The sequence below is a fragment of the Arvicanthis niloticus genome, chromosome 1 (assembly GCF_011762505.2).
Source record: "Arvicanthis niloticus isolate mArvNil1 chromosome 1, mArvNil1.pat.X, whole genome shotgun sequence".
In the NCBI taxonomy this organism is placed as follows: domain Eukaryota; kingdom Metazoa; phylum Chordata; class Mammalia; order Rodentia; family Muridae; genus Arvicanthis; species Arvicanthis niloticus.
Genome location: NC_047658.1, coordinates 162,252,854 through 162,267,094, shown reverse-complemented (window position 1 = coordinate 162,267,094; position 14,241 = coordinate 162,252,854). Strand labels below are relative to the sequence as shown.

The following is a 14,241-nucleotide window of genomic DNA, read 5'->3' as shown; positions in this document are numbered from 1 at the left end:
ACACATACTATATACATACATGCATGTACATGCATATGCACACTGTACACACACATGCATACACACATTGTATACATTGCACACAAACATGTATGCATGTGCATGCACATACTGTACACATACATGCATGCACACGCATACATACAGTGCATACACACAGGCACATACTACACACATACTGCACATACATGCGTACATACATACTGCACACACATGGGTGTCGTGTACACACATTGTATACACTGTACATAAATATGCATGTGCATATACATACTGTACACATGCATGCATATGCATACATACACTATATAGACACAGACACACTTACTACACACATTGTACACACACATGCATGCACATGCATACATAAACACTGCACACACACATGCATATACACCCCAACACACTTACAAGAATATCAAGTTGGATGACTCATGAGCCCGTAAGATGCACTTTTCCTAGGTCCTTTGAAGGGCAGCCCCGTGGCACAGCGGAAAGCAGGAAGGCTTTAAAAAACCAACAAATGAGGCATTGAAATTCTCGGTCGGCTCTCATCTGCTTTGTGACCTCAGCCTAGTTACCTGCCCTTTCTGATCCTCAGCTTCTAAATTAGTCACACGGGGCTATACAGAGCACCTCTGACCGGCTTTTGTAGGGATTGGCACTGACTTAAGCCCAGTGTTTCTCTGACAGCTGTGTTTGAGATGGCAGCTATGTGTTTGCAGATTAGTTGGTAAGAAAGTAAACAGACTTAGAATGCTAAGCTCTCTAAACGCATGGGAGCCTCGCCCACCTCATGATGCTTATGGTGGGCGCAAGGGTGGGGATGGTGGTGGGAATGGAGAAATGGATGTTTAGCGCCATCCTGCAAGCTAAGGTGGGTGGACAGTGCCCTGCGAGAGCTCAGGGGCCCTGGGCTCTGCATTCCAAGAACAGTCTCTGCATTAAAGCTCTCCATGGCCCATGGCCTTCAGAGAACCCATAAAGCCCATACCTTTCTGAGTCCTGGTTCAGGCAGATGTGGGGTGTGTGTGTGTGTGTTGTGTGTGTGTGTGTGTGTGTGTGTGTGTGTGTGTGTTTGTATGTACATTTGTGTGGCTGTGTACATGGGACCTAGACTTTGTTCTTCAGGAACCATCCTTCTTGCTTTGTGAGACAAGGTCTTTCCATGACCCAAAACTCTATAAGTAGTCTAGGCAGGCTGGCCCCTGAGCCCCAGGGATCTGCCTGTCTGCCTCTCTAGTACTGGGATTGCAAATCTGTCACCACGCATGAGTGTGGTTTTGAAGGTGCACAGTGTGTCATGTGTGTCCTCGATGCTGAGAACATCCATTTCTTCAGATGCAGACTTCAAGTGTAGCCGGTCCAGCTTGCCTGCAGAGAGAGATTGCCTGCTGGATTCTAGAGGAATGGGCTGGCAGCCTGTGCAGAAGGAGGCTTAAGTTGGTGTGGTGGCAAACTCTTCCAATTCCAATGTGGAGAAATGCAGAGAGGCAGGAGGATCCTGGGGGGAGGGGGGTGTCTCTGGCCACCAGGCAGTCTAGTCAGCAAGTTCCATGTCCTGTGAGGGACTTATCTCAAAAAGAAGATATTTATAGTGTTCCAGGGGAACAATACCTCAAATTATCTTCTGGCATCTACATGCATGTACACATAGAGACACACACGTGTGCATGCACATGCACAGGCATGTGTGTGTTTGTGTGAGCTCATATACACAGATGCAGACACACACTAACTAGGATTTACAGCACCATTTCCTCCCCTACCAAGCTATCTCTTTCCTTTCTCAGAGTAAATACCGTCAGCATCCTGGGTCATTCAAGTACACGGCTGTGACAGAGACTCCCAACCTTCTGCATGCCAAGTTCAGCAACCAGATCACCAATGAGGTGAAATCTCCAATGCTGTTCAAGGATGACTAGATTGTAAAAGAAAAGATAAAAGATGTGTGGATTTTGGTGAACTGGGGAAGGGAAGGTCATTTGTATTTATGGGGGATTTGGAAAGAACAGCACATTTCGTACAGAGCCTAAACATCTTTGAGAGGACAGGAGGGCCAGGTGGGCATCTGCTTTAGACTTTGGTCTGGTTCCTCTAGACCAGGGGCAGGTTGGAATCTCAGCCTCAGGCCACACCCTACAGTGGCTGGACCCATAGAGTTGTGATCAAGGCCCTCAGCTGACTTGTTTGGACATAGCCAGCCTGTGACCTATTCTAGGCAGATGGTGGGTAGCCAATGTAATGTTCATTTGTGGACGACATGTGGTTATCCAAAGGCAGGTCTTGCATGGCATCTGTCTGGAATTTTTCACCTTAACCTCAGTCACTACCTCTTAGATCTATACACCCCAACATTTGCTATTCCCAATAAGAAAGAAAAGTGGGGAAAGGGTCTCCTCTGCCAAAATTATTTCTCCTGCCCTCCTAGCTCTTCTCCTTGCTGGGACTCTCATGTCAGCTGGGTAGACACTTATTATCACATCATGTTTATTCTTAAGATTTTCCCAATGCTAGCTCTCAGAAGTTATGTGGGGATCTGGCTATTTTTCCCACTCACCTCCACATCCAACCCAAGTCTTCAGAAGTTGGAAGTGGCAGCTGAAGATAAAGGACCCAAAAGAGACAGAGTTCAGCGCCTTGCACAGAGATGCCATAGATTTAAAATTCTTCCTTGCCCCTCCCTGCTCTTTCTAAACCGTGTGCTGCAGAGAGGCTGTTTTAGGACGGCCTCTGACCCTACAGAAGCTGGCATGCACTGACCCATTTCTGATTACAAGGACCGGCCCTCCAGGGTGGCCCTGTCTCAGCTTGCTCTCAGAAGGGATCCCGAGGCATCAGGGAAAGGTGCAGACCAGGGCTCTTTCCACCAGCAGGGCTTCCATTAGGTGTCTCAGGTCATCTTGTTCTGTATCAGGGGAATGAATATCAGGACACTCGCCCCTTGTTTACCTTCCTCCGTGTTTAGGAAAGCAGCTATTTACACGGTCCTTCCATTTCTGTCAATGTGACTCAAACAACCTCACTGTACTGAAAGAAATGTCCCTCAACCCAGGCTGAAGCTGTGTCCGGGGAAGCCTTCCCAGCTGCAAGCATGGGCCCACTGTCTTTTCACTATTTATTTATTTATGATTAATTAATTAGTTACTTAATTTTTAATTTGTGTGTAGTGTCTCACTATTTGTTTGCTTATCTATTTATTATTAATTAGTCAGTTAATTAATGTTTAATTTGTGTGTATCGCCTCACTACTTACTCATCTGTTCGCTCGTCTGTTTATTTACTTATTCTTAATTTGGGTTCAGCGTCTCTATAGAGCAGCTGGCGAGGTTGCGCGACACCAGTACACGATGACGCTTGGTCTGCCTGAATTCAGCCGAGCAAAAACCAACGCCGCCAACCTGAGCGAGGTAAGCCCTTCTCCGGCTGAAGTCCAAGCGCGCTCTGAAGCTGCCGTGTTCTGTGCTACAACTGATCCAACAGCCGCTTCCCCACTCTTTGCTGAAGTTTCTAAAAAGCACTCACTGTAGATGCCCATGTAAAATCCACATGCGTGTCATATGTACATGTATGCTCAGAACCTACCACAGGGCGTGTGCTAACGAGAGTTTGCTCTGTGAGACCGAAAGCATTTGCTACTCACAGATAGATTCTAGGACACCGTGACACAAATGAGAGAGCGTGTCCCCTTTGCTAATCGATTCACGCATAGTTTTTAAAAGATATACCTGTGTTCCCACCTTAGGCAAAATACAAGGAGTCTTGGCATAATCTTCGTGCACAAGGCTACAAGCTGACGATAGACGCGCTCCCCTTCCAGGCTGCACGGGCCTCTGGAGACATAGCCAGTGACGTGAGTGGAATCCCCTGGTCTCCATCTTGCCTGTCTCTGTTAACTTCATGTAAAACAATGTGTGAGGCGGATTTTTCCTGACTTAAAGGAAATCTATAGCCATGTGAGACAAGGTGTCACCTGTAGAACATATTAGTTCTGAATGAGGTCCTTCCACAAAAGGAGAGAGGGCCAGTCATAGGCTAAATGTGTGCAGTGGTCTCTAGGAGAAGGAGCTGGCCACTCTGGTCTACCTGCAAATGGCGGGCAGCAGTCACCTGAGAGTTGCCTGTTCGAAGCATCACCCAGAATAAGGGCAAGATAAGAGATGACGATCGCCTCCCCTTGGCTCGCTGTCACTTCCCTTTAGAATCCACAGCTTTGGGACATGACGGTGACTTTCTCTCCATTCACCCCCTGCAAACAAATCACAGAAAACATGGACTTCAAGTGGGCAGATCTGTTTTGGGGCATCTAAGGGTTCTTCAGATATGAGTGGATGAAATACAAGATTCTTTCTTACCCTATTTGATAAAACTCCTGCTGGCCACAGGACACACAAGGGGAGCAGGGAGCTTCCCAAAGTTCTGAGAATCAGATTTTAATGAGATAGGAGGGAGGTATAATGTTTCCATCCTTCAGCCATGAGGGAGCGGGGAGGGGCATGCTTCAGGCAAACTGCCTGAGGTAGTTCTCACAACTTAAAACAAGAAGAGGTGATCCCCTTCCCTACAAGGCCTGTGCTGACATCTCACACACACAAGTGGGCACCCATCGGGTCCATGCTGCTGTGAGGTGGGCATGCGTGCACTGGCGCCTGCTCAGCTGGCCGTCCCCTTCCAGTTTCTCTATAGGCACGAGTTTGTGAAGGAGCGAGGACAGCTCATTGGGGTGCAGAGTGTGAATGACGACCCACGGCTACAGCACTGCCAACGGATGGGCCAGCTGCAGAGTGAGAATCAGTACAGGAAGGAGGCAGTCAGCAGCCGAGCTCAGTACCGCCTGCCCATGGATATGGTGCACCTGGTCCATGCCAGGAAGGCCCAGGCCCTGGCCAGTGACCACGACTACCGGACACAGTGCCATGAGTTCACCGCACTGCCCGAGGATCTGAAGATGGCTTGGGCCAAGAAAGCGCATGCCCTGCAGAGTGAGGTAGGCTCTACGGTGCCGACAGCCCCACCTTCTTTCTGCCACACATGAGGTTCTTCTTTGACCTTTGAACCCTCTCCATTGCGAACTTGGCCTGTGCCCTCCAGGTTGGAATTATTTGTTCAACTGATATTTATTGAGCGCCTACTATAGCCAGCAGTCTGCTGGCTTTATCTTGTCTTCCATCTCTATTTAGAAACTTTCTCTCACCTGAATTCCTGATGTGAGTTTCCTACCTTCCTCCCCTCCAACCATCCCACCTCTCTCCTCTTCTTTTCTCTTCCATCCCTTCAATTCCTCTCTCCCTTTGGGAGAATGTAGTCAGTCATCAGCAAAAGTAAAACCTATCTCCCAGGCTTGTGGAGCCCCTGTGAAGGGGAGACTGATCATGATCGATATGGTGAATATCTTATCTCTCAGATGGAGATGCCATGGTAGGGAGATACGTTTGTGTGTATGTGTGTGTGCTCGCACAGGTGCGTGTGTTCATGCATATATGCAAGTTTTTGAGGCAGGGCCTCTCTGTGTAGCCCAGGATAGCTTCAAATGTGAGGGGTCTGCCTCAGCTTCTGAAGTGCTGTGATTACAAGTGGTGCCAGCATGCGCCACTACCTAGCTTATGTGCCATTTACAACGGGGCATGCGTATAGTTCTCACTGAAACGTCCCAACTTGTGAAGAAAAAGGCCTCAAGGGGATGAGGGAGGGGAGAGAGGAATCTATGCAGCCAGAGCAGTAAGTTTCAAGGCTAAACCATGAGCAGGACCAGTTGTAATATGTTTGATGTCAAACAGAAGCCAGCGGGGGACAGCTCAGTGGACAGCACTGGACAAGCGAGTGTGGGGGCCAGAGGTCGGGTCCCCAGAACCCACATAAAAGCCAGATGATGATAGTAGCCAGCTGTCATTTCAGCACTCGGAAAGCAGAGACGGGGGTCTCCAGGACAAGCTGGAGAGCTTGGCTCACCAGAAATCAGCAAACTTGAGGTTCAGTGAGAGACCCTGCCTCAATAAAGAAAGCAGAGAATGTCTGCAGAATGTAGCTGGTGACAACTCCAGGCTTGAACACGCACATACACAGTGTACATCTCCCACGAACATGCTCATGCCCACACACATGTGAACATGCACATACACAGTGTACACCCTATGAACACACTTATGCCCGTATACATGTGAGCATGTACATATACAATGTGAATCCCAAACACCCTCATGCCCATACACATGTGAACACATGTGTACACAGTGTGCATTCCTCACGAACATGCTCATGCTCATACACATGTGAGTATGCACATACACTATGTGCACCCCACATAAACATGCTCATGCCCACACACATGTGAACACGCACATACACAGTGTACATCCCCCATGAATAAGCTTATGCCCACATACATGTGAACATGCACATACACACCATGAACACTACATACACATGAAAGTGGGTGAACAAAGCGAAGTTTCGTGGATTGGCAGAGAGCACAGGGTGGAGCTGAGGATCTAAAGAGAATCCGACCGTGGCTCACACTGACAGCTATTCTTTGCTTACAGCTGCTAGGGAGGCTTGGTAAGGTGGGCTCAGATCTCACCCTCTGAACTCTGGCTCTCTTGTAAAAGGATCTAAAAACAGTAGCAACAGGTATAGGCCCCAAGGCTCCTGAAGGAGAACTCTTTCCCTAATCAAGAGCAGTGGCAGGTGTGGGGAGAAGAGGATGCAGTTGGGCTCCACGTCCCTGGAGGAAGGCTCTGCAGTTCTATTTCTGAGGTATACCTCCCATTCCTCCACACCATCCATGTGAGCTTGCACAGGCCCATTATCCTCGCCCAGCCTTGGACATGGTGATGATACTTCGGTGATCGTGTGCTGTGGTTGTATAGGACACGCAGAGTGGAAGATAGCACCACCACCATCTCTCTGGGCCCTATGCCAACCCTAAGCAAAAGGTACTCCCACTTTAGACGGTAAGCTATAGGCATCTGGCCCTTGTCATGTCTTCCTACCATTGGAAGATCTTAGGCCCAACAGTGGAAGTGTGTTCAGAGCACCACAAGGCACTTAGAGCACCCATGTCTCAAGCCTATATTTACTAAAGTAATGAAGTGCCTCCAAGAAATCCTCAGGGGAGTGAAATTAACTTAGGTTGAGAACCCAGTTTGTAGCTGAGGGCTGGTCTATTCGAAAAACTTAGCCTAAAGCCTGGTCCACAAAAATCCTAGAAGAAACAGGCTGCTCTCATAAGTTCCCCCACCTGACCTCAGTTCTGCTGCCCCCCGGGCAGAGTAATAATACTACATTATTATTCTACTAGTCCCTGGCCATTTCTGTGTCTGTGATAGCCTGCTCTTAGTTCAAGGCAATAAGCAGGGTATCACAGACACAGAAATGGCCAGGGAATAGTAGAATAATAATCTTATTGATGAACAATTCACCATACCTCATTGCTGAGCCAGCAGGTGGATGCATACCCAGCTCTGCCCTAGGCTAGCTTGGTGAACCTGAGCAGTCATTATATTTCCTATACTCCATCCCAGAATCAGAAAAGAAGCAAAGTTTGATCTGTCCCATGATATTAGACTTTTGAGAGTCACAGGAAATTCTCTTTTAACCAAAGGATCAGCATAATGCCAAGTTTTATTTTATGAAGGAAAAAAAGAGAAAAAAAAATAAATACCACCCAAAGGTATGATTTATATTACTTTTATTTTTGAAAAGAAAGAAGAAAAAGTTTAACATTTGAAAAGTATGGAGACCATAGTTTCATAGGAGAAACAGTAGCTGGAAACCGAATATTTACATGTTAACAACAGGGTCAGATTTACAATTCTGGATTGTAAATTCATTCTAAGAAATGACCACATGATGCTCTCATACTGTTTTTAGCCTACGATTGGTTGAATGTTAAGAAGTCCAAACTCCCAGCTGTGATGAACAGTGATAGCGTTCCGGGTGTTAACTTTATTGTAGTCATCATCATATCCGTTTTTCATTCATAATTTCATTCATTAATATATATATATATATATATATATATATATATATATATATATATATGATTGATATACATACATGCATACATAAATACATACATACATACATACATACATACATACATACTTACATGCATACATACATACATACATAAACTATATGAGTGTAGTGCCTGCAGAGACCAGAAGAGGGCACCCTATTTCCCAGAACTGACGTTATGGGCAGATGGGAGTTGGCTTGTGTTGGTGCAGGGGTCAAAGGAGCAGTCCTCTGCAGAAGCAGCAAGTGCTCTTAAGCACCACACCTACCACAGGAGTTTGTTAGTTGAGCTGCTTCTGTGTTTCCCTGCCCTGACCAGAAGAAAGCATTAGGTTGTACCAGAAGGTCTGAGACATGTTCCAGGCTTGGGCTAAACGTCACAAGGTCGTGATTGCTGCTGTCATGCCCAAGCTCTGCTTTCCTTTGAGGGTCACGACCTGTACACTCTGGCCTGGGGACATCCATTATGAACACTTGGCAGAGCCTCCCATGACCTCTTTGGTCCGTTTGTTATTCCCTGCTCCTGTGTAATCTCATCCCAGGGCTGTAGAAAATCTTAAAGCATACATGCCCCACCCTTCCCCAGGGTGGTAACCTTGAGTTGACTCTTGAAATACTCCAGGCTTCAGTTCCTCCATGAGGGGAAAGAATAGCTAAAACATACAGACCCCTTACTACTTCCTGGGCCAGGTGTTAGTATAAAGACTTTGCAATCTCATTTAATATAAAAGAACACATATCACTCATATTTTTGCAGGAGCAGATATAATACCATCATCACCTACGTCATCTGCCTTGGGTCACAAGCTGTCAGAAAATGGCTTTCCCAGGGCCCTACAGCTAGAAAGAGATGGAGCAGGGCTTCCGGCTCTAGTTTCATGATCAGTCAGTCTCTCTGGCTTCCATAGGTGGCTATATTATGACCCAGATGCTCTAGTCTGTGTTCCTGAGGGCTTCTGGTGGCCTCACCAAGATCACAACAGCCCGTGGCTCTTAGTCTATGAAACAGCATTTGGTCATTAAAGTTGCTCTGTGGGTGAGAACAAGAACCTCTCTGCAAGGCGGGATGGGCATGCGTTGAGACAGATTCTACGCAAGCACTGCCTAGGTAGTCAGGATGCATTTTGTGTATTCAAATGACAAATACTCAGTTTCTTCCAGGTACCTCCTGGGAACAATTGCTTGCACAGTGCTTACAATCACTGCTATTCAGAAAGTGAATGTTGTGCTTACAGAATTTCCATGAGATTGCTCCAAGATGGAGCTGTTGGGAAAGCTCTATATGTGATGTCTCTAGTGGGCCTCCAGGCCTTAGTTTGTGTAAGGGGAAAGGGAATCTGCCATTTGGGTAAGTCAGATGAGCTTGGGCAGTCTGAGAAGGTTTATTCCTTTCTTAGACTAATTCTCTGAAACCATCTTTGGATAGCTCAGTCTTCTCGGCTCCCCTACTTTCTCCTTTCTTTCATTGTGAAGTCTGGGGTGGGGGTGTTGTTTTTAGGGTCTGCGTGGATAGCGAAAGCTGGGCTGGGGGCTGAGATATCAATGGATGATCTGTTTATAGCAGTCAAGGCACAGTCAGCCCTTCGGGGAACCTGCATCTTGCTTTCTGTCTTACCTGTAATCGGACTGTTCCGCTGAACAAGAGGCGAGTTGAAAGGGTGCCCCGCACTTCATCTCGCTCATAAAAGGAGCAGAGCCTGGCTATGAAGAGGCCCTGTAGGATTATTCTCTCCAACTTAGAAATTTATCCAATTTTCTCTGTTCTTTATCAGAGTCGAAGGCAAAAGCATTGCCGCGGTAGACTGAAAAGACACGGTATGAAAAGCAATCTTACTGACATGGGGTTTTGAAACCTGCTCCCGAGCATGAGGAATGCCCTCCCCTTCGCCGGTCGGAGACCAGTGTGGGATTGACACAGGGGCATTAACCAGCAGACAGTAGATCAGAAACAGACCCTCTTTGAGGCCGGCTGTGAGGAGCACTGTGGATCCTGAAATGAAAGCCAGCTAAAGAGACCGAGAGGCTGACATCTGGAACGATATTTTGCGTTATAGCAGGGCTTATATCTAAATTAGACAGACTCCATCAAACTTCGTTTAGTGCCGAATTTCAGATTTCCTTAGAGACGCTTTTTCTACCTTTAAAAAAAAAATACCCAATTTCCATAAAGAGGAGAAGAAAGGGAGCTGGGTGACGGCATCATTTAGGTGATGCAGGTAGATCAAGGACTCCTAATGAGATTCGACAGGTTGGGGGCTTGAATCAGAGCCACCGCTGGAAAGAGCCTATTTATTTTCTCCCAGGGATGGTGTTACTGGCCTAACCTTCTAAGCCTTTAAAATAAAGAAAGCAGAGAAGACTGCCTGGTTTTGCAATATGAGCAAATCGTACTAAGTTATAGCTGGGGGTAAGAGTAAACTGAGGCCTGAGGAGATTAAAGGGCCTGCTCATTGCTGGCCCGTCATATTGGAATTTGTTTTAGTTTTTAAATTTGTCTTGTAGTTGACTCTGGCACCCTGTGTGGCTACTATATCAAGAACAACAAAAAAAAATCTGACTGTTTCTTGTCCCCGGGGACTCTTAACATGTGGTGTGTGTGTGTGTGTGTGTGTGTGTGTGTTCACAAGAAGAGTTGTCTTGGCCTTCACACATGACAGAGACTGAGTTGCATTTTGGAAAAGTAATTTGCTCTGATCTGAGTCACGGCAGCTTCGATCCGGGGCTCAAAACCGTTTGATCAGTTCACCCCGAGTGCAGATCGTCCTGGGTTGACAGGTGGTAGATTACCTCACTGGCAGAATGAACCCGAATAATCCTGGTTGATCCTTGGATTTGAGCACGTAGCTCTTCCTTTAAACGCTTCTTCTCCATGGATGTCATTGCTGCCAGTTTCAAGTCTTGCTGACGGGCCTTCGTGTACCTTTAGGTTATTCCTTTATTCGTGGAAAAATGCACAAACCCACAACAGCTGGACTTGGTGTCCAGAGTCTTCTTTTAGTGAAGACAGTGAGCTGACGGGATGAAGCATGACTGCAAAGGCCTTATCATTCTTCTTTATTGTTATTATTACACAGCAAAGGCCTCCCTGAGATGCCCTATGGTCCTAGGCATGGTCTTGACAGAAGCCCCTGATTTTCTTTCTGCAGTTTCGCTACAAGGCAGACTTGATGGGCATGAAGGGAACAGGATGGCTGGCTCTACGATCTCCTCAGATAGAGAGTGCAAAGAAGGCTGGAGAGCTCATCAGTGAGGTACCATCTGCGCATCTTCCTGAGTGGCACGTGCAACTGGAGCATTCCTTTTTGAATAGGGAACCTGTTTACACAGTAGAGACCATGCCAAGACAGACCCACAGCTGACAGACACCCAGCATCTTTTCTGGGTGCATCTTTTCTGAGCCATTTGCAAGCCAAACCTAAAACAATATTTTTTCCTATAACTAATTCATTGCCTGGGAGTTGAGGGCATTAAAGATATTAGGAGCTTCTTACTAAATACATTGTGACCAGTCATCATCCGATGTGGGGAATCTCTATCTACCCAAGAGTTGGTCCAGTGTTGTGAGGTCACTTGGCTCCCATATGGGTATTAAAGTTGCATAGGTATAGCAATACCAACTGATTGATGGCCTAGAACCTCTGCCCTAGAGTCCCCTTGAGAAAATACTGCCATCTTTGGGTTTTTTTTTTTTTTTATTAACAACAGAACTTGCTTGGAGAGGGTCTAAGCAAGGCTCCACTTTCCTTAACAAGAGGACTCCTTTACAGAATTTTATATATATATATATATATATATATATATATATATATATATATCTGAGCCATATATATATTTAATATATATTTAATATATATTTAATATATAATTTATTTACATTTCAAATGTTATCTCCCTTCCCAGTTTCCTCTCTACAAACCCCCTATCTCATCCTCCCTCCACCCTGCTTCTATGAGGAAGTTCCCCAACCCACCCACCCACTCCCGCCTCACCACCCTAGCACCAATGAACCTCCACAGGATCAAGGGCTTCCCCTCCCACTGATGCCAGACAAGGCATCATCCATATGCAGCTGGAATCATGGGTCCCTCTGATATGCACTCTTAGGTTGGTGGTTTAGTCCTTGGGAGCTCTGGGGGCGGGGGGGGGGGAGTCTAGTTGGTTGATTTTGTTCTTCCTATGGGGTTATGAACCCCTTCAGCTCTTTCAGTCCTTTCTCTAACTCCTCCATTGGGGTCCCCATGCCCAGTCCAATGGTTGAAGAATCCTCATCTGTATTGGTCAGGCTAAATATTTGTTACATGCTTTTAATCATAGCAGAAAGCTTGAGCCCCTCCCAGACTCCTGATTTTCAGGTGCCTATCAGTCCTAGTGGCTGGTCTCCTGATATACATTTGGAACCAAGAAGCTGGGATTAAAGATGGAAGTCGTATTTAATCATCTCCCATGGGAATCCTTTCTTTTATAGACCAAGTACCGTAAAAGACCAGACAGCATCAAGTTCACAACCGTGGTTGACTCTCCAGACCTCATTCATGCCAGGGAGAGCTATGTGCACTGTAACGAGGTGGGTTCCTCAACCCCACCCACCTAGGCCGTGCAGTGAGGCGCTGTGGCTTGGTGCCAGACCGGCATGCAAGCCATCTGGGCGATCGTGGGCCAGTTGCTAAGCTCCTCTGACCGAATTCTCCCCTTCTCCTTACCTGAAGGAGGGATGGGGTGGGAGAATAGAGACAGCAGTCATTTCATATGGTTGAGTGAATTTACAGAGGATTAGATGAGAAAAAACAAATACAGCTTTAAGCAAGGCCCAGGAACACAGTGAGTCCTCTATAAATCCCATTATTATGGTTTGAGTTTTAATCATAATGATACCTGGTAATACCAAACGTGAGATCAGACGCGTCCTAATTACTGATGTTTGCAATGGAATTAAAAGGCCTCATGTAACCCGCTAGTGAAAAAGAGGATTGTTATATTCAAAGCTTCCTTCTGCCTGTGTTCCCTGTGTATTTTAGCCCCATTTCCTCTTTCAAGAGACAGGAAACTGCATGTATATTTTCCCCTTTGAATTGCCAAGAGGTTTTATTCCCCACACAGTTACAGGACGTCCAGAGTCCCGAATGCTGTCCTGAACGGTTCCCATTTTCCAAGCCTAACTGGTGTTGGGAGTGATCAGAAATAGGATGCTTACACCTGTAGAAATAAACAGGATCCAACTGCTTCTTGGAGCTGTTGGCAAGGCTTTACTTACATTGCTGCTCTAAGAATGTAAACCAAGGCGAAGCATCAATTTTAAAATTGTGTCTTTGTGGGATCTGGGTAAACTATGGAAACCTTAGTAAGCACCAAGACTTATGATTAATAAAAAAGGTTTTCTGTTCCTTATTACAACAATTCATGCTCAACAACTGGGCTTCGAGGCTGGGGGTTGTCTCTAGTTACCAGTGAACACATGCATTGAGTTGCAGAGGGTCTGAGACATAGCCACCCACTTGTGGCCAAGTGACATACACAGGCATGACCAATGAGGGAGTTGTTGGTTTGTGGTCCATTTTGGAACAGATCATGTGACTATTTCAACAGTGTTCACTATCGCGTGATCCTGGCCACGTAGGCACCTTCTACTCAGCAGAAAATTCTAGGATTGTCTCAAAGAACAGTGCTGAATTCTGCTTCACATAGCTGATGGGAAGGCCCAGGGGAGGGAACCAAGGACAGCTCTACCTCAGCTCTGCCGTGACTGTTTTGTCTTGCCCGCAGCGCCTGTACAGGTTGGGAGACGCAGACTCCCTGCATAGGTACACCCCAATCCCAGACCACCCGGATTTCACCCGAGCCCGCATGAACGCAATGCATCTGAGTGACGTAAGTAGCCATAGGCAGGCACGGGTGCTGTGTGCCAGCTTCTGTAACACTTCCAGCCCTCAAGTGATTTATTGACTTTTTCTTTTTAAGTCCAAGAAGGAGGATGTAGAAGTGAAAAAAATCCCTGTACCCAGAGCAGGACAAACTGCTCCCGTGATTTCCTATCATTTTCCCTCCCTGAGGGAAAGCGAGAGAGCTGAGCTAAATGAAAGTCTCTGGTGGCTCTAACGTTCTGATTCTAGGCTGGGCTTCGAAGGCCTCAGTCATGTGCCTGGCAATGGTCAGGGGTATAGTCCCAGGAGCTCGCAGGTGTAGACATACCTGCTCTGTTAATTTCTTGGTCACCTCTCTTTAGCCATT

General features: G+C 46.5%; 1 protein-coding gene across 4 annotated transcripts in view; it reads left to right on the top strand.

The window, feature by feature from the left end:
- Nrap (nebulin related anchoring protein) overlaps positions 1-14,241 on the top strand; it is a 78,032-nt gene that overhangs the window by 57,223 nt on the left and 6,568 nt on the right. For all 4 annotated transcript variants that reach the window (XM_076925223.1, XM_034483760.2, XM_076925213.1 and 1 more), the window contains 7 exons: positions 1,794-1,892; positions 3,306-3,410; positions 3,746-3,853; positions 4,676-4,987; positions 11,163-11,267; positions 12,482-12,580; positions 13,777-13,881. In XM_076925223.1, the coding sequence (XP_076781338.1) occupies positions 1,794-1,892; positions 3,306-3,410; positions 3,746-3,853; positions 4,676-4,987; positions 11,163-11,267; positions 12,482-12,580; positions 13,777-13,881 (933 nt within the window). The remainder of the gene's footprint in view (positions 1-1,793; positions 1,893-3,305; positions 3,411-3,745; positions 3,854-4,675; positions 4,988-11,162; positions 11,268-12,481; positions 12,581-13,776; positions 13,882-14,241) is intronic.